The sequence below is a fragment of the Lepus europaeus genome, chromosome 19 (assembly GCF_033115175.1).
Source record: "Lepus europaeus isolate LE1 chromosome 19, mLepTim1.pri, whole genome shotgun sequence".
Classification (NCBI taxonomy): Eukaryota; Metazoa; Chordata; class Mammalia; order Lagomorpha; family Leporidae; genus Lepus; species Lepus europaeus.
Window position 1 is genome coordinate 66,313,705 of NC_084845.1, and position 25,560 is coordinate 66,339,264.

The following is a 25,560-nucleotide window of genomic DNA, read 5'->3' on the forward strand; positions in this document are numbered from 1 at the left end:
GGGTGCTTCCAGCCCTCCCAAATGCTGGTGGGGCCAGGGAAAAGGCAGAGGTCCCTCAAAGCCTGTGGACACCAAAGACAATGGACCCAGTCCTTATCCTGCACTGCTGTGGGCCATTGGGCAACAGTAACCTCCAGCCAGAGCACATCCACCCACTGAACATCAACTGACCCCAAAGTGGCTCAATGAATGCCCTTTCTCTAAAGACACTACACTGAAGATCAGCTCACCTGATGGCCAATGTGCCTAATATTCTACCTTTCTTTTAAGATACTTATTTGAGAGGCAGATAAGCAGCTCATCCCTTGGTTCACTGTCCCCTAAAGCCTACAAAAGCCGGGCTGGGCCAGGAGCAAAACTGGTAGCTAAGAACTCAAACAAGGTTTTCCTTGTGGGTGGCAGGGACCTGACTACTTGAGCCATCACTGTTGCCTCCTAGGGTGTGCATTAGCAGGAAGCTGGAGTCAGGAGCCTGAGTTGGGGATTAAATCCAGGTACTTGGATGTGGGACACAGGTGTTCTAACCAGCATCCTAAACCATGAGGCTACATGTCCATCCCTCAGCCTTCTTCTGAGTTGTTTCTCTGTTTTGCTTTTTCTTTGCCCGCCCCCCTCTTTTTTGCATTGTAATGATTTTTGAGCAACAATATTGTAAGCCAATTTGACTAGTAAGTCTTCTGTGTCCCAAGTCAGCCCCAGGGATGACAGAACAGAGAGTGCCTGACCACTCCAGGAGCTGCTGATTGCCCAGGCCAGAAGCCCCGCCCCCTAACCCAAAAAGTGGCAAAAGGAAATAGAACCAAAGATCTACAAATAAATGTCAAAGAACTTGAAAGGACCTGATACCAGTGGAGAATGCCAACGGAAATGGAAGACCTGCCTTTCACCTTATATAGTCCCTTTCATAATTAGATATGAAACAATATTTTCTAGGTGTTTAGTATTTAAAGGAGAAGAGGTCAAGTTTTAGGCAGATTGATTATTAGTTGATTATTAACTGAGCAGGCTCTAGTGTTCTTGATCTTGAATTGTTTGGGATTAGCCCTTTTTTTTTTTTTTTTTTTTTAGGGATAGAAAGAGAACACAGAATACATAGCTAAGGACAGTGGTGTCTGCGAGACTCACCCCAGTTGTGTGTGTGTGCATTGGATTGTGATGTAAAATGGACTTCACACTCTGGTTGATGTACAAGTTGAAAACTCTTGCTTTAGGTGGCATCACCCATTACCAAGTCACGCTCTCTCCAGCCCCTCCCTGCCAGCTCCCACCCCAATGCCCAGGAGAGGGGGTGAGCCACCTTTAGACCCCAAGGGGTTCCTTTAGGAGAACTGGGAAGGCAAGGGATGAACAGCTGCAGGGAGAACAAAGACCCAGGCCTAGATTTCCCAGGCAGCTCTGGCCCTGGGACAGCTGGGCCCGGATGGAAGAGGCTCTGAGGCAAGGTGGCACACCCAGGGCGCTGGTCTCCAGGGTCAGCGTGACAATGCAGAACAGGTTGACGTTGGCGTTGTACACGGTGAACTCCACAAACACAGCTCTGGTCTGTGTGTCCAGCCAGGTGTTGTCGAAGAGGTACTGGAGAACTCTGGAAAAGAGGGGCTTTTGAGGGTCCATCCCAGCAGGCTCCCTGACCCCTCACTCCCCTGACAGGGTTGGGGCCACCTGACTGAACTTCCCCTGCCTCTGCTCTGCTCCCAGGGCCAGCAGGGCAGGTCTGAGGAGTGGTCACCCCCGTTAGCTCTCAGGGCAGTATCTTGGTTCCCACAGTCTCCAGGATATTACGAAGCTGGGCTTCCAGACCAACAATAGCAACATCATCTGGGAACTTGTTGGAAATGCAGATTCTCAGGCCCCAGGCCTTCTGAATCAGAAACTCAGTGGCTGGGGTCCAGGGTGGTACATTTTGATGAGCCCTCCATGGGAGTCTGGTGCTTTTTCAGTCTGCAAACCGTGGTGTTATAAAATACATGTCCTCATAAAACATCCGGGGCTTAGGTGGCAGGTGCAGCTATGAAAGTCTTTCTGGGGCTGGCAGCTCACATGAGACCAGCTCCTGGAGTCCCAGCCTGGTGTGGCGACAGCGTGTGCCTGGGAGGGAAATGGCTTCAAATCCTGGCTGCTCATAATGTCTCTAGCCTTGGCTTCCTTGTTCACAACGGTTCATTGTCAAGAGAAGGTGGAAGAGTGTATTAGTGTGTGTGTGTGTGTGTGTGTGTGAGTGTAGTCATGACAGCTGTTACCACCACCAGCAGTAAGAATGGGCCTGTTTTAAAGGATGTGGAATCCCCAGTGGGCCTGCATCCTGCTTCTTGCCAGAAGCAGAATGAGAGAATGTCTCAGTCACCCCAAGTGGCAGGGAAAACACGCCTACAGCATAACAGAGAGGTTCCAGCCTGGGCCCAGGAGGCCCCTGCCCATTGCTTCCCTTTGAGAAAAGGAACCCTACTTGTAGGCAGGGTGCAGGCTGCACCTGGAGCCTTGGTGTTACAGTTCTACAAAGGAGGAAGCTGACGCTCTGGTGGGCTCTCTCATTTGCCTGGGACACATACACTGGTTCCCTGCTTCTAGGGTATGTGCTGGCAGAGACCCTAGAGCACCCCTAGACCCCAGAACACCAGGGCCCCGAGCATCCCTGCACATTCACTCTGTGCTCCAGGGACACAAGGCCCAGGCCATTTCTTAGGGCTGTTTGCAGTGAGCTGCCACGAGGGGTGAGGGGTGTCTTCCTGCCAACAAAGAGAAGACTGGTTTGTACTGCTGTAAAAGTGGTGAGAGCAAGTTCAGCGTTGCAGGCATTGGCCGGCATCTGTCACAGCCCTCAGCAGGAAACTGACTCAGACCAGCATGATGTTCCACGGCGGCTTTTGCTGTAAAGTGACACAGGAGGCTCGCATCTTCTGTGAGCATCCAGGGAACAGGAACAGGCTAGCTTGTCAGCTTACAAGTAGGGTAAACTTCAGATCTTGTACAAGTCCTGCTGAGCCCTAAGCACTTGCCTCTTGCCTGGTGATGGACTGCTCCATGTGGTAGTGAGCTCCCCGTCCCTGGGCCGGCTCTGGCAGAGGAGACTGAGCTCAGAGCACCAGGCTGAGAATGCCGGAAAGGGACTTCCCTTCCTACTCTGAGATGGCACGGTTTCCAAGCATCCAGAAATATGACCTGATTCTGAGTCCCTCAGCCCCTCCCACGATGGCGAATGAACATGGCTTAGCCCCATTTTGAAGATACATCATCGGGTCAGACACAGACTCCAGAAAATGACTTTCCTAAAGCCTCAAACGAGTCAAGTGAGACTTACCTTGATGCTTTCTGGCGATCAGAGCTCAAGGAGACCACATAGCCCCCTCCTCCATACACAGCGAGCTTCCCCCACGTGGGATACCCTTGACGCTGGCTCTGGCTCAGGTACTGCCAAGCCTGGGGAAAGCTGTTGCTGTTATTGAGGGCAGAGGCATTCCAGCCTTCCCCATAGTCTGTCAGGTCTTCAACATCCAGGGAATATGGCGCACGGCATCCATCGAGAGAAGCCTGCAACTGCTGAGCAAGGGGGCACGAGCCTTGGCGCACCCTCACTTGGCGAATCTGGGCACTGCCGACCAGTTTGGAGTTCCCATCGGTGATAAAGCCTAAAGAGGAAAACCACGTGGGTGAAGTTGGAACTCGGAGTGATCGTAACGCATTCCCAGCTGCCTGGTCCCAGTGCTAATGTGAACGCCAGTGCACCCATTTCAGAGACTGCCAAGAGAAGCTTCTGGACAGCCACAGGCCTCCATCACCCACCTGAGCTGCCTCTCTACCCTCACAGACCGCTCTGCTCCCTCGGGGAGTGCCGCTCCTACACTCCTTCATGGACCGGGACATCATCTGTTCCCTTTGACCTCAACCCTTTTTGTTTGGTTGGTTTTTAGTTATATTCCCTTTCTCTCATTTCTTCCAAACTCCTATCTTTTTTTTTTTCCTAAGATTTTATTTATTTATTTGAGAGGTAGAGTTACAGATGGTGAGAGGGCGAGACAGATAGAAAGATCTTCCTCCATTGGTTCACTCCCTAAATGGCTGCCAACAGTCGGAGCTGAGTCCATCTGAAGCCAGGAGCTTCTTCCGGGTCTCCCACGTACAACCCTCACTTCCTAATGGTCACCATGTCCCATCCACCCTACCTCTTCATGTTTTGTTTTGCATCTGTCCCCTTCTCCCATTCACTGCTGTCCCCTGTCCCTGTATCAGCTTCCATCCTATTGCCCCAGCATCCTAACTTGCCCACCCACCACTCCACTTGCCACATTCTTACAGAGGGGTCTTTTTTTTTTTTTTTTTTTTTTTTGACAGGCAGAGTTAGACAGTGAGAGAGAGAGACAGAGAGAAAGGTCTTTCTTCTGTTGGTTCACCCCACAAATGGCCGGTACAGCCAGCACACTGTGCCGATCCAAAGCCAGGAGCCAGGTGCTTCCTCCCGGTCTCCCACGCAGGTGCAGGGCCCAAGCACTGCCCTCCCGGGCCACAGCAGAGAGCTGGACTGGAAGAGGAGCAACCGGGACAGAACCCGGAGTGCCAGCGCTGCAGGCGGAGGATTAGCTTAGTGAGCTGTGGCGCTGGCCCCAGGGGGGTCTTTCTTAACAGAGATACGTTCCTCCCTAGTGAGGAAAACCCCAAGGTGCCCCATTTCCTCCAGGGAAAATCTTAACTGGGGAGCTCCTTCATCATGTGGCCCCTGTTGATCTTTCCTGCTCTGCTCTTCATTGCTCCTTGAGCCTATGCTGTAGCCGTGCCCAGTGCTTGTGGTTCCTGGTACACATGATGTGGTGTGCCAGGCTTTTCTTACATTGTTCCTTCCACCTGGCACACTGCCATTGCCCAGTGGATTCTTGCCCCATTGTCTGTCACTTGGGACATCCTGCAGCACGCACCAGGGGAGGGTGGGGGCCCTTTCCTTGGGCATGCACAGCCTCCTGTGCCTGGTTCCAGGCATTCGGCTGATGTTGACTGTGACCTGTATCTCTTCCTAGGTAGGAGCACACGCTTGGGGGCTGAAGCCCAGTCCTGGGGTCCGGGACTGTACCTGAGTGATGAGTGAACAGGTTGTTCATGAGGGTGGTATTGGCCCACTTGAAGAACTCTTGGAAGCTCAGCACAGCTGAAAAGCCTTGGGTGAAGCTGTGCTCGAGGTGTCTGTTGAAGTGGTAGGCGTTGGGGTCCCTTTGGCCATAGGCAGCTAGCAGTAGCATCCACAGGAAGCCTACATTTGCTGGGAGGGGATGCACAGCCCTGGGTCAGGCAGGATCCCTGACTCCCACCAAGTCCAGGGCAGGAGATGGAATGGTGGTGGATGGCCTGGAACAGTTGAGGCTTCAGCCCAGCCCCTCGCCCCTGTGGTGACAGTAGAACCAATCCTTACAGACACAACAGGGAGAAGTGCAGATCACGGACCATGGGGCTTCCTGTCTGGGTTCACATTTCAGCTTTGCCATTTCCCACCCATGTGCCCTTTGCAAGTGACTCTGTCTCTCTCTGGCTCACTCTCATCATCTGTGAAATGGGGATAATTCTGTGATGCTGGGTTGTATTGGGGGGCCCATTGGTACCTACAAAGCACTTAACAGTGCCTGGGCAGATTCCATTAGAAAGCAGAGTTTAACAAGTGAAGCAGCTGCCACGTCGAATGGCTGAGGCTATAACAGTGAGGGAGACAGACAGGTGAGAGCACTGGAAGGGTCCCCTGAGTGTAGAAGACTTAGTTTAGGGGTCTGCACACCACATGCGGTAGATGCACGTTCCTCCTGAACCAGAACCTTGGGCGCTGGGGCCTGAGGATCTGCATTCCAAGAGCTGCCCACTGGAGGACACAGGGATGGATGCTGAGCAGAGGTGGGCCAGCTTGCGGCTGCTGACTGCACTGTCCCTGAGGTCTCTGGCAGGACCATCTGAACTGCTCACATGGAACTCACTGGTCACACTTTATGCAGGCTGAGTGCCCTTTGTTTGAGATGTTTGGGACCGGAATTGTTTGGGATTTTGGATTATTTGGACGTTGGGGTATTTGCATATGCATAATGAGATATGTTGGGGATGGGATCTGAGTCCGACCAGGAAATGTGCTGTTGTTTTGTGTACACCTGTGCACCTAGCCTGAAGGCATCACTGTACAATGTCTTCAGTAACTGTGCATGGATCAAAATTTTCAGATTTGGGAGCATTTCGGATTTCAGATTTTGAGATTAGGGATGGCTTTGTTGGCTTTCCTCAGATCTTTCCCAGGCCAGCTACCTGCCCTCAGACCTGGGACAAGGCCGCCTACCCAGGATCTCTCTGATGAGGGCAAATGCTTTCTGTTCCTGGAGGCGGGTGGTTTTCAGCTTCTCAACAGTGGCGGCGAGAGGCGGGTGGTAGATGTCCCTGCTGCTGCGTCTTCGTGCCCGGTACAAGGCACAGGGACCTGTGGAAGCAAGAACACCAGGGCTGTGCCCCAAGCAGGCAGGGTTCCAGGCTCTCTGTTGGCAACCAGGAGACCCCTCTCTCACCAGGTGTTACTGTATTGTTTCCCTCTAGCTATTCTGATAGGTGTGCACTGACCCAACGGTCTTGCGGATCCGTCCCTCTGTCTACTCCACCGGGCCTCCCTACTTGGTCTCCCCATTTGCAACTTTGACCCAGTTCCTCCAGCCCCTAAGAGCAACACCAGACATCTTTCACCAAACAGACCATGCCACTCTCCCATTCAAAGCCTCCGTGAATCCCAGCACGACTTGCTTCCCACCCCTCTCTCTCCCCTCATCTTGAACCACGCTCTCTGATCCCCAGCTCGCCACGCTCCATCCACTCTGACAATAACTGCCACAAAACGACAAGCTCTGTCCTGCCTCAGGGCCTTTGCACAAGCCCCGTGTGCAATCCCTTCCTTCCATCCCTCAGGAGCAAGCCTGGGCAGTACCTCAGTTAAGTCTGCACTCTCTCGTTCTGCCCCACCTCTGGGTCTCTGCACAGATCACACCTGGATGGCTACCTGTGCTTTTACTGTCATTTCTGCAAATGGGCCGTTCACCCCGGGGGAAGTGAGCAGCCTGTTCCACGCGCCCGCTCAAGGCCGTGTTGGCTGAGGGGGGAGGCATCCCTGTAGGGTGGTGTTTGCATCTGGATTGTGGTGATGGTTACAACAGTCAACACACAGTGCACTCTCAATGGGTAGATTTCATGTCACTTATGTTCCTGCGCTGTCACTGCCTGGCGCAGGGCCCGCCCTCTCTGGGGAACTGCCAGGGGAATGACTGTTTAACTGCTCTGGGGGCTGGCGTCTCTGTTGTCTTGAGAGAATATTTTAATGGACTTTTTGGATCTCAAGGCCAAAACCCTGTCCTGGAATAGAAGACTTGAGGGCCGTGACGCAGTAGCCGTGCTGTACAGCAATGCGCGCCCAGGGGCGTGGTTTGTTTGTTCCTCGGTTATTTTCCGAGAAAGTCGAGCTCTCTGCAGCAGGCAGTAGCAGCTTGATTTTATTTGGCTGCCTTGCTTGTTTTGTCTAATTCTCTTACTGTCAGTGCCCTTAGAAGCTTGGGGTGGGAAACAAGAGGTCAGGTTGGCAGGAAGGGATTGATCAGCGGCCACCTAGGCCAGGGGTCAGCACGGCCGTGTTCCAATAAAACTATTTGCAGACATGGCTGGTGGGCTAGCTCTGCCTGTCTGCTCAGGTTTGCAGACCTTGGTCCTAGAAGTCTAATCTACAGCCTGCCTGCAACCTGCTGCTGCATTTACTTATTTATTTCTCTTCCTTCATTTAGTTTGTTCTCAAGCCCAGGGCCCTGAGCCTGGGGGAAGGAAGTTGCCTGCTTGGGTTACACAGAGGACAGCCAGGGAAGAGCCCAGTGCCTCTTCTGGTGGGGAGCTGCAAGGAGAGGAGCAACAGGAGACAGGGATGGTATTCCTGGGTGGAAGGCTGGTGGGGGAGCCCAGGAATCCCTGAGGGCTCCTGAGCACCACCAGGAGACCAGGCCCCTGCCTCTACCCACCGAGATCCCGTTACCTGGGCCAGACAGATGTCCCAGCAGTGGGGGCATGGCCTCCTCCTCGTCCTCTACTCTCTTCAGCACCAGTGCGAAGAAAGCAGCGAAGCCCAGCACCTGGAAGACACGAGTGTTGAGTGTTGGCCTTGTGCCTGTGCTGGTCACTGCCAGGGTCCGGTCCAGGACTGGGGCCACATTTCTGTTCTGGGCGCGGGGCCAGGCTCTGGGAAAGTGGGATGGCTCCTATTCCCTCCTCTGCAGGAGGGTGGGGGCTTGTGAGGAGTGAGGGCCTCCTCCAAGCAGAGGGAATGCTTGCATGCACTGGCGCCGTCTCACCCGTTGCTTGCCTACCTGACGGGTCTCTCACCTCTCAGGTGGGCAGTCACTCCTCCCTGGGTTACAGCTCCTGCCTCCCTCCATGCCTGCCCTCTGGTGCTAGGTGAAACACGCAGCTCGCCCTGCACCTACTACGCAGGAGTCTGCAGTTGGGGTGGGAACACAAGGGCTGGGGACAGGGACACTTGTCTGTTCATGATACTCTCTGAGCCTGGTCTGGGGGAGGGTCGCAAGTTTTGTGTGGTTTGTTTTGCTCGTATGCTAAAGGCTGATCAAGGTGGAATGGGGGAAACCAAAGGGCAGAGTGGGCGAAGAGGGGTGGGGGTGGGGGCGCAGGATGTGGTGGCATCCCATAGGCAACCAGATTCACTTTGAATGTCCCCCTCCTCCCTGTCCTGTCTGTAGCTTCCCACACTCAGCGCTGCTTCTTCCAGGGGGCCCCCAGGGATTGACCTCCACCTGACGCCTCCCAGGGGAAGCTCCTGGCCTGGGCTCAGCCTCTCTTTGACTCTCCCATGTTCTATATGTGATTTTACATTTCAGAGCTAGGAGTGTAGCTTCTAATTGATGTACACATACATTGTCAATGAAAACCCAGTAGATAGAGTATTATCCACATTGATCTACACAAGGGATGTTCAAAAACATCATGGAAAATGTAGCATGAAGAAACTATGCATGGATTTCACAGTTTTTTCCACCAGAATAAAGTATCTGTTGGTTCCATTTTTCTAGGAACTTTTGGAGTACCCTTGTACTTGCTTGTGACTTTAACACTGCCTCAAGGTTTCTCACCTGTAAAATGGGGGTGTGAACCCTCCTCTGGTGATTGTGATGAAGAAACACAAGCGTCTTAGCACAGCACTAAGCCTGGCCCAGTGAGTGCCCAGTGACCAGGGCTATTACTGTGTCAGCCCTCCTGCCCCAGGGCCCACACAGAGGTGGTGCTCCCTGTAGGTTTGTTGAGTGAATAAAGGAAGGAATGGTTGTAGCCCAAGCAAGGCAAGCGTTGGCAGCAGGGAGGAGGGCAGCCACGTGGGGGTGGGGTGCTGACCTTCAAGGGCTGGGTGATGAACACACTCTCCACGAAGGAGACTGCCATGGAGAGGAGCCACCTGATGGAGCTGGCCCGCCCGTAGTGCAGGCCGTAGAGCATGGTGAAGAAGGCTGCCACGCCACTGGTAGCCGCCACCAGGAGCCAGCCCACCAGGACGCACCACCAAGGCAGGCCACGTGGAGGCCTGCTGGCCCGCAGGGCGCTGCCGAGGAAAGTGGAGGGACACAGTCAGAGTTCAAATCCCACTCCACCCCACCACCTGCACAACCTTGGCCGAGCTCTTGAGCTCTCAGGCCTCTCTCATCTCGTCTGTGACCTGGGTCTAGCAGCCATGCTCAGCTGCAGCACCAGCTGCACGGCCTGGCTCCATTATTCCTTACGGAGAGCCGAGAAGGCTGGCACTGCGTCAGCTTTTTGTTTTCAGTATGAAAATGTGTCATGATACAAAAGCAAGCGAGCAGAAGGAAACTCAAGACACTCATCAACCCCTGGACTTCAACAGCCATTGTTACCTTGTCACCCTCCTTGTCAGGGCAGGGGCTGCTGGAATATTTAAAAATAGATCGCAGACACAACATCAGTCATTCCGAACCACTTCAGAACGCACGCCTCAGATGGTCATGCTCTGATCAAATTTCTTTCTCACTTAGGGACAAACCTAAGAAGCTAGTGGTAATTCCTTAATGCCATCTAAAACCTGTCTGTGTTCACCTTTCTCGGGTCATCTTGAAGTGTGTCTTGTAAATTTGAGCCAGGAGATAGACATCGTTCCTGCTTTACGGATGGAGAAACAGAGGTGCAGAGAGGGTGAGGGACTGTTTGGAGGGTGCACAGTGAGGAGGCAGCCCATATGAAAACGGTTATGACCTGTGAAGTGCTATATCAAGGGCTATAAGCATCTGTCAGCAAATAGCTCTGTGCGAACCCACTTCCCTGAGTGTGTGTGGAATCCTGAGTCACTTCTGCTTGGGGAGGCCTGGGGATGTTCTCCCACAGGCCCCAGCATACTGGCTTACCTGGTGCATGCTGGGACCAGGAGGTCCTGCTGTCCCCCCAGGCAGCCCTTCAGGGTCTGCAGCTGCCTGAGTGCCCGGGCGTGGCTGTGGCGCTGGGGGAAGCTCCAGGGCCCAACCAGCCTCAGTGCTTGCTCCACGTGCTCCAGCTGAAGGTAGAGACACTGCCTATAGAGGCCGTCCTTCCAAGGCTCTCTCAGGGCCATCTCAGGCTCGGGGCGCTGCCTTCTCCCTGGGGAACCAGGGGAGAGTGATCAGCTGGGGCAGAACGACAGCAAACCAGCCAAGGAGAACAAACAGGAACAGCAGGCACCTTGGGTAGCAAGCACTTGCCATTGCCAGGTGAGAAGTCTGGGGTTAACCCATGGGGGCAGGTTCTTGGGTTGCCCAGCCAGCCAGGATCTGGAAGTTTCTCTTTCAGCCTTTCTCACAGACATTCACGCCACCCCCGCCACACTGCTGGACACTTACCAGCATTTGGCTAACCTTGCCTCATCTCGGCCCCAGCGTTTTGCCCTCCTGGAGGATTGTAAAGCGAGTCCTAGACGTGGTACCGTCTCATCTGCACATACTTTAACACAGTGAGATGCGGACAGAAATCCTGCTTAGCCTAGCGCTAAAGATAGCATCCTACATTTTTAGCTGTCTTTAGGGGGAGTGTCATCTTTGACACACCCTCAGCCCTGAGGAACCAAACACAGCTCTCAGTCCACACTCATCTCAAGCCTCTAAGGCTCCACCAAAAGCAGACAGTCCACTTAATATAGAGCCATAGTTTAGCTGTCTTTAGGTTATGAGCCCTCTCAAACACACAGAAATAAAGGGGGTGATGAGGTGGAGTCACAGGCACCCACTGCCCTGGCTTTAAACCTAACAGCTCCTGATGTCTTTGCCAGTGCCTTCCCACTCTCTCCACGTGGATCATTTGAAAAAGACAGAGCATTTCTATAGAAGATAAAGAATCTTTTTTTAAGAAGATAATCCTGATGGCATTATCAAATTTTTTTTAATTAAGAAAGATTGGTTGATTTATTTGGAGGGGATAGAGAGACAGAGCTCTTCCATCTACTGGTTCACTCCCCAAATGGTCACAACAGCCACAGCTGGTCTGAGCCAAAGCCAATAGCCTAGAGCTCCATCTGGGTCTCCAATGTGGGTGGCAGGGGTCCAGGTACTTGGGCCATCTTCCCCTGCCTTCTCAGGTATATTAGTAGGGAGCTGGATTGGAAGTGGAGAAGCCAGGACTCAAACCAGCGATCTGATATGGGATGCTGATATTGCTGGTGGCAGCTTAAAATGCTGCCACCCATTATCAATCTTTAAAATGATTAATGATAGACCGGCACCACAGCTCACTAGGCTAATCCTCCACCTGCGGTGCCAGCACCCCTGGTTCTAGTCCCAGTTGGGGCGCGGGATTTTGTCCCAGTTGCTCCTCTTCCAGTCCAGCTCTCTGCTGTGGCCCGGGAAGGCAGTGGAGGATGGCCCAAGTCCATGGGCCCTGCACCCGCATGGGAGACCAGGAGGAAGCACCTGGCTCCTGGCTTTGGATCGGCGCAGCGCACCGGCCGTAACAGCCATTTAGGGGGTGAACCAACAGAAGGAAGATCTTTCTCAATGTCTTTCTCTCTCACTGTCTAACTCTGCCTGTCCAAAAAAAAAAAAATGATTAATGATAATGATGAATAATCAACAAATAACTTCTGCACAGCACTAAATATCCCATCAGTGGTCAAGTTTCCTCTGATTTACCTTCTGAATGTTTTTCTATAGTTCGAATTTCAGAGTTCTAAAAAAAATTTTTTAAATGTCTTTTTTCTTAAATTACAGAGGTAACACATTCATTGTAAGAAGAAACAAAATTTGAACATTTCCACTATTCCCTGTGCCTTTTAAAAAATTTTATTTGTTTATTTGAAAGGCTGAGTTAGAGAGGCAGAGAGAGAGAAAAGAGCTTCCATCTACTGGCTTACACCCCAGATGGTCACAATGGCCAGGCCTGGAACTCCATCTGGGTCTCCCATGTGGGTGTAGGGGCCTGAGGACATGGGTCATTTTCTGCTGCTTTCCCAGGTGCATTAGCAGGCAACTGCATTGGTGGAGCAGCCAGGACTCAAACCAATGCTCGTATGGGATGCCAGCATTGCAAGCAGTGTCTTAATGCATTACATCATGATGCCAGCCCCTCCCTTTGCCTTTTAATGAGACACTTGGCTTCTAGAGAGGAAGAGCCAGGCCTTGGTCCCTGGGCCTGAGCTGGGAGGTGGCGGCATCCAGGGACATGTTCTCCTGGCCCTGAGCAGTGCCCATCTCCTCATGGGGCGTGCAGATGGGTATGTGAGTGGCAAAGTGGAGTCCCTCTGCCCTGTGCTCTCTCACTGGTCACCAGAGTAAGGAAACATCACTTCCATGGGGAGAAGGCTATGACTGTGATATCATTGCCCCTGCTGCAGACCAGGCCAGGAGGCAGGGTATGCCCCTGGGGCAACGTCAACCCCACCTCCCTCTGACTGGCAGCCTCCTCCCTCACCCTCCTGACTGTGCCTCCCTCCACTAAAGATCCCAGTGTCGACACCCTCGTGCTGCAAGGCTTTTGCTCATGTTTCTGGAAGATACCATCATGGCCAGTTATAACACCACTCACTGAACACCTGCCTTGTGCCTGGCTGGGACCTCAGCTTTGCACCTATCTTACGATCTCATTCAGTCCTCATGATAGGCCAAAGAGCTAGGTGGATCCATAGAGGAAGAAACTAAGTTTCAGAGAGGTTGAGCAACTTGCACAGCTGTTACTGCAGCCTGAAGAGCCCCAGAGTATGGCCGACTCCAGAGTTTGTGGTCTTCAAGTCAGCCCCTTCTAGCACGTCCATGGTGAGTGCCAAGGCGCCAAATGTGGTTCCACGCGTCCATAGGATAGGCACTTGGATGACCTCTATGCATGGCACATACTTGGCTCTCTGGGGCACATCCTTCAGAGCAGGAGGAGTGGAGTAAGAGACGAGACCCCAGGTCAGCAGGGGCCTCTGCATGTTGCAGTGAGAACTTGGGGGCCATGTAGACAACAGGTGCAAGTGGTACAGAGAGGGGGTAATGAGTGGCTGAGGCAGAAGCTAGTGAGGGAGACCCCAGCACAGCCTCTTGACCCCCTAGTAATACAAACCTGGATCCAAAATGGCTCTGAAATGTCCAGGACTTACCTTCCACCTGTACAGATCCAAGAGCGAGTGGCTTTTTGGCTTCCTCCCCAAACTCCTGGCCTGTCACGTTCTGTGGACATATGAGGTCTTCCACCAAGGCCAGGAGATTGTTGATGTCCATCAGGCTCATGGAGTCGCAGCTGGAGGCAGGGGATGGCACCCTCAGAGCTTTAAACAGTGAGCTGACCAGTCTCCTCATATCCTGCAAGGCAGCCCAGGTCGGTAACAGAACGTGAGCCATGGGTAATGGGTGCGGTTTAGGGGTCAACAGTATATGCCCTGCCCTGGGTAGACTCATTTGAAGCCCAGCTCTGCCCACTGAGATGTGATATTGACCTCCCGAGCATTTGTCCTGTTACCTCTAAAATCCCTCTTTGATGGTTTGAACTGATTCATTCCAGGCTGTGTTTTTGGAAGTGTGGTTCATAATAGGTGCTCAATAAAAGCTTGTAAAGTTCGTGAACATAGAAGAGGGAATCTTTTCTATGAGCAGATTCCAGTCTAGGAGATTACAGTGAGGGTGGACTATTTTGCATGCAGTATGTACTAAAAAATGTATATACATGCTTGTACATGTGTACATGTACATGGATGTATGCATGTGTGTGATTATACTCAGTTCATGAATTTTGGCAACTGATACTGTCAGACAAAACAGGGCTGCAGGGCCCCAAGTCCCAGGCTGTGCACCCACGTCTGCATGGCTACAGCCACCCCCACACGGGCTGAGGTTGAAGACATGCCTTGGTCACCGCTTCGGGTGTCAGGAAGCCATCCTCCACGGGTTGGGGTGTAGAAGTCAGGTTGGGGGTCACGCTGTCTCGTTTCCCAGGGCTCTGCGCCTGCGTGGCCCGAGGACGGGTGTGCCGAAAGATCTGAACGATCAGGAGGTTGATGGGAAACATGAGGACAGAGCTCTCCAGCCCAATCACCACTTCCTGCCAGGTGAATTCAACTTTACCTGGGAAAGGCAGGAAGCAGGTCACGGGGAGGGGCAGTCACCCTTCCAGGAGGTGGCTGTGCCTTGAAGCATGCATCTGGCCCAGCACCTGGGAGCTCACCTCTGACCCCTTGGGTTGTGCTGCTTGATAAGACTATCTATTTGTTTATCGGGGGCCGTGGGCCACACGGATGATCTGTATGGACTGTGTAACTTATTGTGGGGTCTAGGGTCTTATGGTGTCAACTTGACCTCTGGGGTGGCTGGTCAGCCATGCTGGCCCTAGACACTAAGGCTTGGGCAGGCTTTCCTGGCTGGCAGTACTTCTCGTTTGCTGCCCTACCTTGTCAGGAGTAGTTAGTGCTGTCCCTGGCCACCCTGGGAGGTGACAACCAGAAGCTCCATGCCTGGCCTCCCCTGGGCCCTGGCTCCCGCACCTCTGTCTGTGGCTGATTTTCACCTATGTTCTTTTGCTGCAATAAGCCATGGTTGTGAGTACCATGCACTTTCTTAGTTATGTGAGTTCTTCTGTGGCTGATTAAAGCTGAGAGTGGTCCTGGGGGCTCTGGAATGGCAGTAACAGTGCAAGGGAGGTGAAAGCCCCAGCCACCGCGACACTGAGAATTACCCAAGTCCATCTTTTGCTCCGCTGGGTCCTTGGGGATGCCCCAAAACATGATGCTGGTTAGCATGGTGCACAGGAGCAGGGAGAAGCAGCAGGACACCCGCTGCACACGGGTGAAGTTGCTCCGAGCCGAGCAGCTGAAGATGGAATACCAGAGATGTCCCTCCTGGAAGCCCGCAGAGGTCTTCATGAAAAACAGGTGGCTGTGAGCGGGCAGAGAGTGAGGGGCAGGCATTAGGGAGACAGGAATGGAGAGACACTGGCCTCTGTGGAGCCAGCCCGGGATAAGGAGGAGGAGGAGAGGGAAGGATTTGTTTCTCAGGATTGTCATACATATTTTTAATGTTGCAAAAGAGACACTGCATCATAGCAGCTGTGGAAATGGCCACCCTGGAAAGAGCTGGGTTGAGACCCTGGACTGCCCTCTTCCTAGCGCTCTGACCCCAGGTAAGTGACTGTAGTCTTTGTACCTCAGTTTACTTGTCTGGAAGATGGGGAGCAGCCTACCCCATTGGATTATTGCAAGGATTAAAAGTGATAACGTTTTGTAAAGCACTTGGGACAGTAGCTGGCAATAGATGAGTTGTCAATGGGTATTAGCAGTATTGTTTTTGCTGGGATTAAAAGAAATTTTATTATTGATTTGAGAACTGCTATCTACTGGTCCCCTCTCCAAATGCCTGCAGTAGCCAAGGCTGGGCCAGAGGTGGGAGCCGTGGCCACAGTCCAGCTTTTGCGCAGTGTGCGGGAGGAACGCAGTCATTTGAGCTGTTACTGCTGCCTGCCAGGATCTGCTTCAGCAGGAAGCTGGAGACAGGAGCCAAAGCTGGGAATCGAACCCAGGCACTCCAGTGTGGGACATAACGCTCTTAACAACTGGGCGAGCCGGCACTCCTTTTGCTGTCATTGTAGTAATGTATTTTAATACATTAATATAAATGTAATGTTAGAATAATCTGAATAAGGGCTCTGATTCTCCAGAGGGCATGCAGAGCTGAGATTCCTCACTGGCACCTGTTCTGCTTGGTCAAGCCCAGCACCCTCCAGGGCTGTCCCATGCTCTGACGGCTGCTCTGGAGCACCGGGAGCTGGAGGCAGGCCTTAGAGTAAAGGTTGCCAGCAACAGTGACTTTCCACGTTGCCCTTTTCACACCACATGCTCTGATGGGCACCAGGGACTCACAGGGGAAGACACACCCCGCCTTCAGGGAGCTCCCTGCTGTTTGCAGGCAGCCCACGTTCTGATGCACTTGGTGACAATGTTTGCTCCCGACTCTGAGCCATGTCCCATGCCGAGAGTGTTACGGATGTCATTTCATGGAGTTTGCTTCAGTGACCTTTGGGGGTAGGGGACACCAAATAACTCATTTTCAGATGCACATGCTAAGCCTTTGAAGATCCAGGGTGATGCAGCAAGTCAGTGGCAGGTGTGTGAGACCCACAGTTCCCTGCCCATATCTGTGTTCAACCTCTTGTAGGGTCCATGTCTTTCTGATGGACACTTTTTCCCTCTTGGAGGCCCAGATCTTCTGAATAAATGCGCTGGATATAGGCCTAGTGCCCATCAGTAGGAGAATGGTGGGATTTGTAGTGTGATATCCATTCTATGAAATATTTGAAAACCAACAAGGAAATGGTATGACTCAAACACACTCTCCCAACAGGATGCTCGTGATATATTGTTAAAGAAGAAAGGCAGGGCAAGCACTGTGATGCGGTAGTTAAGCTGTTGCTTGGAATGCCAAATCAGAGTGCCTGGGTTCAAGTCCCGGCTTTGCTTCCAATCCAGCTTCCTGCTAGCACGCACTGCAGGAGGCTGCAGGTGATGGCTCAAGTTTGGGTCTTTGTCACCCATTTGGGAGACCTGGATGGAGTTCCAGGCTCCTGGTTTCAGCTTGTAGCAGCCCTGACTGCTCTGGGGAGAAAACCAATAGATGGAAGATGTCTCTCTCTCTCTGCCTTTTGAATAAAATAAAAATTTAAAAAACAGAAGAAAAGCAACACATTTATAGTAGGTTAGCTTTTAGAAAGATATAAGCATCTATGGTGTTGAGTATGTGTGCATGCATGTTCACGCATCTGTGAGTGTGTGTGAGATTGACTATGTGTGTGTGTGCTTGTGTGTGTATGACTGTGTGTGTGTATGCACACATGTGTGTGACTGTGAGTGTGCGGTGCACGTGTGAGATTGTGGGTATCTGTGTCTTTTTTTTTTTTTAAAGGATTTTATTTATTGAGGTGGCACTGTGGCACAGCAGATTAACGCCTTGGCCTGAAGCACCAGCATCCTACATGGGCACCGGTTCTAGTCCTGGCTGCTGCTCTTCTGGTCCAGCTCTCTGCTATGGCCTAGGAAAGCAGTGGAGGATGGCCTAAGTCCTTGGGCCCCTGCACCCACGTGGGAGACCTGGAACAAGCTCCTGACTCCTGGTTTTGGATCGGTGCAGCTCCGGCCATTGCAGCCAGCTGGGGAGTGAACCAGAGGATGGAAGACCTCTCTCTCTCTGCCTGTCCTCTCTCTGTGTAACTCTGACTTTGAAATAAATCAATAAATATTTTTAAAAAATATTTATTTATTTGAAAGGCGGAGTTACAGAGGAGAGGCAGAGGCAGAGAGAGAGAAGTCTTCCACTTCCACTGGTTTACTCCCCACATGGCCACGGCGGGGCCAGACCAAAGGTAGGAGCCTGGAGGTTCATTCTGCTCTCCACGTGGCTGCAGGGGCCCAAGCAGTTGGGCCATCTTACACTGTTTTACTATGTGCATTAGCAGGGAGCTGGATTGGAAGTGGATCACACAGGACTTTAAGGGGTGCCGGCCTTGCAAGTGGTGACTTAACCCACTGTGCCACAGTGCTGGCCCTGAGGGTGTGTCTGAGTGTATGCATGCATGTGTATGTTGTACCTGCTCATATGTGTTTGCAGACCACTAAGAGAGCAGGCCATACAACAGGCAAGGGGACAGGGAATGAGTAAGTCAAGGGCAGCGTATACTGAAAAACCCTGGAGGGTAAAACAGCATGAAAGAGGAGCCCCAGTGGCCGGGTATTGAATTTTCACTTATTCGGTCTGTGCATTGATACAGAAAAACAACACACCGTTCTGCAACCTTCATAAGTAAATAGGGTAACTTGCCACCACTCCCACCCCCCAGCAGATGATTCTGTCATGGCCTGCCACGTCTCCCCAGCTGGGACCCTGAGTCCCAACAGGACAAGGTGATCTGCTGTGGCTGCCCCCACCCAGGGCTGCCCAGGCCTGCTTGCTGAAATGGGCTTCTGTTTGGATCGTGATCGCACAAAGAAGAAAGTAAAAAGCATTTGCTTAAAAAGAGGAGAAGAAGCACCTGAATTGTTTTCGGTCCTGTTCGGTGGCCACAGGAAACACCCTGTCGAGAACACAGTCTGCAACATCGACGGACAGCCACGAATTGCAGAGGAAATACCACTTCCGGTCCATTGCCGGCTCATAGACCAGCACTCGGCTCACGTACCTGGGGAAGGGACCATGATTTTGAGAATAGGCTGTGGGAGAGGAGAGATTTTCTTGGGCACATGGAGGTAACATCTTTGCAAACCTGAACCCCAAGAACAAGTACTCCCGGAAAACAGACTTCTATGAGTATTTTCTTCATTGTTCCTGGGTCCCTGGTCAAAATTTGTCTCCCGTGGTGGAATTTAATTTGTCAGAAAGTCAGCTCTGGGGCCGGCACTGTGGAGCAATACCTGTGTTGCTGGCATGCCCTGAGCACCAGTTCCAGTCCTGGATGCTCTGCTTGGGATGCAGCTCCCTGTGAATGCACGTGAGAAGGCAGCAGGTGTAGGCCAAGTCCTTGAGCCCTTGCCACCCACATGGGAGATCCAGATGGAGTTCCAGGCTCCCGGCTTCAGCCTGGCCCAGCCATGGCCATTTGGCCATTTGGGAAATGAACCAGTAGATGGACGATCTCTATCTCCCTCTCCTCCTCCTCCTCCTCCTCTACCTCTTTTCTCATTTCTCTCTCTTTTCTCTGTAACTCTGCCTTTCAACTAACTTAAAAAATCTTTAACAAAGCCAGCTATGGAAGGCTCCCCGCCCCCAAGTTCCGAGCCCAGGGCCAGTATCCAGTCAAAAGTGAGTGAAGCCGGGTTGTGGAAAGTGTGTGTGCTCTAGCAGGTGCAGGCCGGAGTCCACAGAGCAGGACCCTCTTTTATTTCCCAGCCAGTGAGGCCATCACTGATGTGGGGCTTGGGATTTAGGGTGCCACCTAACCTAATTTGGGTCCTCGAGACCTGGGCAAAGGGGAAACCCTCTTTCCTACGCTGCAGCCGATTCCCCATCCCTCTACAACCAGTAAGAACAGCCGCAGAGTCAACAGCTGCTCTTCACTGAGCATGCGCCATGCTGTCAAGTGGAAACATGCTTGATGTGCATGTCCTTATTTCAGGGCGGGCGGTCCCTCAGGATGAAAAAGCCACCTCTGTCGAGGTCACGGGCCCTCCTGGGGTGGCTGACACCCAGTGATGTGGTGCCTGATGTGCTCATGGAAACCTGGGCAGCTCAGTCCAGCCCCAGAGCCCCTGCCAAGGGCCAGTGGGCTGCTGTGCGGCTGGCTGCCTCCCTCTGCCTGTGCTCCCTCCCGTCCTCCCTTACCAGGGCTCACAGTAAACCTTCCTCTGCTTCCCACCCTCCTGGAGTCTGCTTCCTGGGCACAGCCTGCATCTGAGGCACTTACAGTACAAAAGTGCAACTCCCGAAGAATTAAAGATGCACATAAATGCTGTGATTTATTTTTCAAAGCGGCCAGCTGCTAATGCATGACCAGTCTGGACACCGCTCATTTAGATCACTAGCTTTGGTCTCAGAATACAGAGGCTCTGAACTTGCCAGCTGTGTGACTGTGGGCAAGTGACAGGTCAGTGCTACAAAGAAACCAATGGTGGGGCTGGCCCTGGACCCATGGTTGCGACTTCCAGTCCTTCTCCTCGCTACTGACCTGTCTGTGTAGACCATCAACCAGGCGCCCTCTCTGACCCTTGGTTTCCTCATCTGAGAGATGGAGGTCCGTTCCACATACCTTGCAATCATGAGGATCAGGAAGTAGCAGATGTGCAATGCCCAGCCCAGGGTCTGGCCCCGACTCACCAGGATGGCTGGTCCCCTGAGTTGTCATGCCACAGCCTGAGGCTCTGCAGCTCCCCTAGGGGGAACAGGGTAGAAAGCAGGAAGACATCCACTCCTCCTCGCTCGAAAACTGGACTGTTGGGGTCTGACAGGTGGTGGGGTTCACTCTCTCCATCTAATCCATACAGGGTGATGGTCACCTGCAATCCAGAGACCACAAGTGACCTACTGAGCCCCACTAGCCTTGCTCCATTGGAGGGGGCCAGAAACAGACAAAACCATCACCTCGCATCTTGGAGGTTATTTGCTGTTATTTTTTCTGTCATGTGCAGGTTTAGGGTGACACCATCTGCACCCCCACTAACAACCTCATTTCCAGGGCCTCACACGGTGGTTGGCACTGAATAATGAACAGTTGTTACCTTGAAAATACTAGGGGTTTTCAAAAAGTGCATGGAAAACGTATATTATGTGAACCATGTATGGATTTCAAAAGTGTTTGCAGCAAGATAAACTTACCCTTAAATTCCATTTTCCTGTGAACTTTTTGATATCCCCTCATATCCCAAGGGTGCACCCTAGCTCTTCCAAGTAAGAATGTTGGGAATCAGGTCCAGGAACCTGTTGTTCTGATTCTGTTCCCGTGGTGATGATAGACACACCTGATTTTCTGAGTCAACAGCAGCATTTGTGTGGCAGATTCTGAGCTCCGCCTGCACCCCTCTGCCTCACCACTACAGTGCTCCTGGCATCCGTGTCCAGCTGCCGGCCACCACAGCTCCTGCCCTGGGAGCTCTCTTTGGCTGCTGGAGCAGCAGGCTGGAAGTGCCAGAGAACTGACGGCTCCAGCCTGCTGTTCTAAGCCAGCGGTGGATGCCTACCCCAGCTCCCTCACCCCTCAGCCTGGACGACTTCGAGGCACGCGTTTCTGCTGTTGAGCTCCTGGGGGTAACCAGTTTGATCATGTTCACTTTGTTGCACCTTCCTGTCCCTGTCTGGCTTCCCTACCCTCCTGCAGGGGTTTCCAGGGGTCCCATCTCGGATCAACCCTTGTGCTCAAATCCTTGTTCCAACGTCAGCTCTAGCAGGATTTCTCCAGCTCCACGGCTGATGCTGAATGACCAGGTCATTCTTTGTGGGCAGGTCTGTCCCATGCACTGGGGCTGTTTTTCTGGCATCTCTGGGCTCGACCTGCCACATGCCAAAGGCACCGCCTGCCCCATCTGTGACCTCCAGATATGCCTGCATCTTGGCCAACTGTCTGCAGAGGTGCTAACACTGGGCCTAGCTGAGAACCTCTCAAGATCAAGTGAAATGTGACGGCAAGGCTGGGATCAGTGTCCCACTCCTTTCCTGTAGTCATTGGCTCTTCAGTGTCAAATGGGAGTGAGTGAGGTGTTGCATTGGATGGAGAAAAGTGATACCCTCATTTATCCAACAAATGGTTACCAAGGACTTACTCTGGGTTAGCAGGTGCCTAGGGCCTATGACATGGTGATAATTAAATTAAAATGTTCAATTAAAAAATAATATGCATAAGTAACATAATAAAAAAGGAACAGACGAATGCCCTGTTCTTGAGAAGCCTGATGTTGTTTTGGATAACAATGGAATTTTCTTCTGGACTGGTAAAAGCACAGATGGTTCTCAAACTGTTGCCGGCGCTGTGGCTCACTAGGCTAATCCTCCGCCTGTGGCGCCGGCATACGGGGTTCTAGTCCCAGTTGGGGCATCGGATTCTGTCCCGGTTGCCCCTCTTCCAGGCCAGCTCTCTGCTGTGGCAAGGGAGTGCAGTGGAGGATGGCCCAAGTGCTTGGGCCCTGCACCCGCAAGGGAGACCAGGAGAAGCACCTGGCTCCTGCCATTGGATCAGCGCAGTGCACCGGCTGCAGCGCGCCAGCTGCGGTGGCCATTGGAGGGTGAACCAACGGCAAAGGAAGACCTTTCTCTCTGTCTCTCTCTCTCACTGTCCACTCTGCCTATTAAAAAAAAAAAAAAAAAGACAAACTGTGTTCCATGGAGCCCTTGGCTTCAATAAGGGAGGCTGCTTCAAGGGACGACTCTCGTGTATCCTGATGAGGGATGTAGCATGCACAAGATACCATAGAGATGTCCTGCTGTGCTCCACAGAGAAATGTTCATGGATCTCAGAGGGTCTAAAACTGAAGTATTGCCTTCAGTCCATCTGGTCAACCTGTTTAAGCACAGACGGCGTTACCTGACTTCTTAGCCAGATTCTGCGAATCAGTCCACCAGAAAATCTAACTCAAGATTCTGTTTTCAAATGGTCTCTCTTTTTCTTTTCTTTCTTTTTTTTTTTTTTTTTTTTGGACAGACAGAGTTAGACAGTGAGAGAGAGAAAGGTCTTCCTTTTTCCATTGGTTCACCCCCGAAATGGCTGCCATGGCCGGCTGCCGGTGCACTGCGCCAATCCGAAGCCAGGAGCCAGGTGCTTCCTCCTGGTCTCCCATGCAGGTGCAGGGCCCAAGCACTTGGGCCGTCCTCCACTGCCTTCCTGGGCCACAGCAGAGAGCTGGACTGGAAGAGGAGCAACCGGGACTAGAACCCGGCGCCCCAACCGGGAATAGAACCTGGGGTGCCAGCGCCACAAGCGGAGGATTAGCCAAATGAGCCACAGCGCCGGCCAGGACTCTTTGTTTTCAAATGGTCTTTTTCTTTCCTCCCTCTCCTATCAATTCTGTTGTCCCCATTTTTCAGTATTAGCAGCTTCCTGAAGGCTCTGCTGTACCTGTGAGCACACCTGCTGTGGGCAGTGCTCTAAATGTGTGTGATACTCTTTGGTGAGAAGAGAGATGACCGACGGGCACGAGGCTGGCCCTAACCCTCTTTGAACTGCTCTTCCTTTACCTCAGTGATACTGAGATTACAGTCCTCTTTTGTTTGATGAAAAGACTCCCTAAAACACAAAAACCAGAAGAGAAATAAAACTTAAACAGCATTGGAGCCGGTGCTGTGGCGCAGCGGGTTAACACCCTGGCCTGAAGCACTGGCATCCCGTATGGGCGCCGGTTCTAGTCCCGGCTGCTCTACTTCCCATCCAGCTCTCTGCTATGGCTTGGGAAAGCAGTATAAGATGGCCCAAGTCCTTGGGCCCCTGCACTCATGTGGGAGACCCAGAAGAAGCTCCTGGCTTCGGATCGGCGCAGCTCCAGCCATTGCGGCCATCTGGAGAGTGAACCATCAGATGGAAGACCTCTCTCTCTGTCTCTACCTCTCTCTGTAACTTCGTCTTTCAAAATAGATAATAATTAAAAAAAAAAAAAACAACAACAACTTGAACAGCACAGAATCCACTAAGTGAGTCCCCAGTGGCAGAGCAGTGCTTCACTGTGGGGGGAGGGGGAATGTGCTGATCAACCAAAGGGTGTTGCACAGATACCTTCGAGGACGTGGCTGCCCCTCGCCGGTGTCCTGTGTAGACTGTCACCAGGTAGTGGTATTGGGCAAAGGGATCGTTGTCCTCCAGCACTGTGACCTTGACCTGGACAGAGGGACAGCATTAGGGAGGGCCCTGCTCAGTGCGTTCACCCATCACACCAGCCAAGAACAACAGGGGCATTTAAGATAATTAAAGGGCAAAAGCAAAATTATATATGCGACCTATTCATTTTGTTGGTGAAAACTGCTCTTTAAAAAAAGCATTTTGGATAAAAACTATTGACAAAAGCACAAATGCATTGTCTGTTAAACATGACTCTGCTATTATGTTGGAAATAGACTTGGTGTTTGTTGATGGACATGGCGAGCCACACAAACGCTGTTGACCTGGATTAAGATCCATAACTAGACAGTGCTTATGAGGGAATTGGAAGGAATGAAGTGCTGGGATAATGTCAGTTGTCAGGGCTTGGTCAGGGGCTCCCAAGGAGCCAAAGTCTGGCTGAGGCTCTGCAGTATCCAAGGCAGCCTCCCGGAGCTTCATCCCGTGTTGACATCCTGAGAGGTGAGGGTGAGAGTGGGAGGGCGTGCCAGGGCCCTGTGGCTGTGCAGCCTGGCACGTGTGTTCCCTCCAACTTTCCTAGGCACTTGCTGAAGGCCTTCTGTGTGTCAGCCATGGGGCATGTTTCAGAAAAATCAAAACGTGCAGCTTCAGAGTGGTCATATGCTCAGGCACACCTGGCATTGAATTCCTGCTCTGTCTAGAGGGCCTGAGGCCAGTCAGTGGCCCTCTGGGTCCTGGGCTGCCTCCTATTTAAGACTTCAGAAGTACTGTGCAGGAAAGGGAAAACTCAGCAAGCATGGGGGTCCAAACCCTGCATGTGCCTGCGAAATCCTGGCTGCTGGCTAGGTCCTGGGAGGCAGCCTCTAAGGCCTGGGAATATCCCATGTGTTGAGAATCTGTAGACCCGGGGCCTTGGGCCTTGCTGACTTACGATGGGAGCCCCAGGCACACTGGGGAGCCTGGAGACAGAGGCACTGGAAGACAGGCGGGCACATCACACCTTGCAAGCCGCACCTGTGTGATGAGGCCCAGTCAGATGCTGGTCCTGTGAGCTGTCACTCACTGTGGCTGGAGGATTAAGCGACTCCACTGGGGAGAAAGCCAGAGGCTTGCTCCAGGCCTCTTCTCTTTCCTTTGCTGAATTTAACCTGCGTCCTTTTGAGGACTATAACTATAACCACGAGGCTGACCGCCTTCCCGAGCTCTGTGAGTCCTTCCAGCCAATTACTGAACCTGAGGGTGGTTTGGGGCACCCTCTGGACTGGTCCCTGAGGGCTGCTGTGAGCCCTGTTAAGTGGGATAACTCCTGGCCTATAATAAGTTCTTAGAAAGTGGTCAGTGGCACAAGCCTCCTGATAATTATATGAAAAGAGACATTTTTCCTGAGACAGGTCCCAGCATCCAGGGTCCAGGCCTGAACTGGCAGCTGGCCTCTCTGCTGCCCAGCCTGGCTCTGGTCCCTGTAGCCCCTGCAAGGGGACTTCCCATGGTCCTCTCTTCCCCACCCCCTTGGCCATGCAAGCTCACCTTGGCCCGATCCTGCACGTCCTTCCTCCTCGCCCAGATCACCACCAACACGTAGATCACACACAGGCAGCCCACAGTGGTCACCACAACGGGGTTGTCCTCAAAGGTGGCAAAGAGCTCGGCAGTCTGGCCAACGTCAACAGCATTGGGCATCACTAGGAACGTGCTTCCGAAGAAGGTGAGGTGGTCGCAGAGGCAGTGGGTCTGGGAGGGGGTGGTCCGCGGCCCCACCTGCAACCCCAGAGAAGCCAGGTGGAAATGCTCTGGGGCACGTCCCACCTCCCTGAGCCCAAGGCAGGAGAGTGA

The 25,560-nt window shown here is 52.5% G+C and overlaps 1 protein-coding gene across 1 annotated transcript in view; it reads right to left on the reverse strand.

Annotated features, from left to right (window-relative positions):
* LOC133747744 (polycystin-1-like protein 2) overlaps window positions 1-25,560 on the reverse strand; it is a 99,899-nt gene that overhangs the window by 15,600 nt on the left and 58,739 nt on the right. The window contains exons 24-37 of the mRNA XM_062176041.1: window positions 25,255-25,485; window positions 23,665-23,766; window positions 20,286-20,464; window positions 18,508-18,654; window positions 15,166-15,365; window positions 14,341-14,558; window positions 13,594-13,799; window positions 10,404-10,628; window positions 9,385-9,589; window positions 8,015-8,111; window positions 6,296-6,433; window positions 5,060-5,245; window positions 3,299-3,626; window positions 1,452-1,585 (exon numbers count right to left, since the gene is read on the reverse strand). Coding sequence (XP_062032025.1) covers window positions 1,452-1,585; window positions 3,299-3,626; window positions 5,060-5,245; window positions 6,296-6,433; window positions 8,015-8,111; window positions 9,385-9,589; window positions 10,404-10,628; window positions 13,594-13,799; window positions 14,341-14,558; window positions 15,166-15,365; window positions 18,508-18,654; window positions 20,286-20,464; window positions 23,665-23,766; window positions 25,255-25,485 — 2,596 coding nt within the window. The remainder of the gene's footprint in view (window positions 1-1,451; window positions 1,586-3,298; window positions 3,627-5,059; window positions 5,246-6,295; window positions 6,434-8,014; window positions 8,112-9,384; window positions 9,590-10,403; window positions 10,629-13,593; window positions 13,800-14,340; window positions 14,559-15,165; window positions 15,366-18,507; window positions 18,655-20,285; window positions 20,465-23,664; window positions 23,767-25,254; window positions 25,486-25,560) is intronic.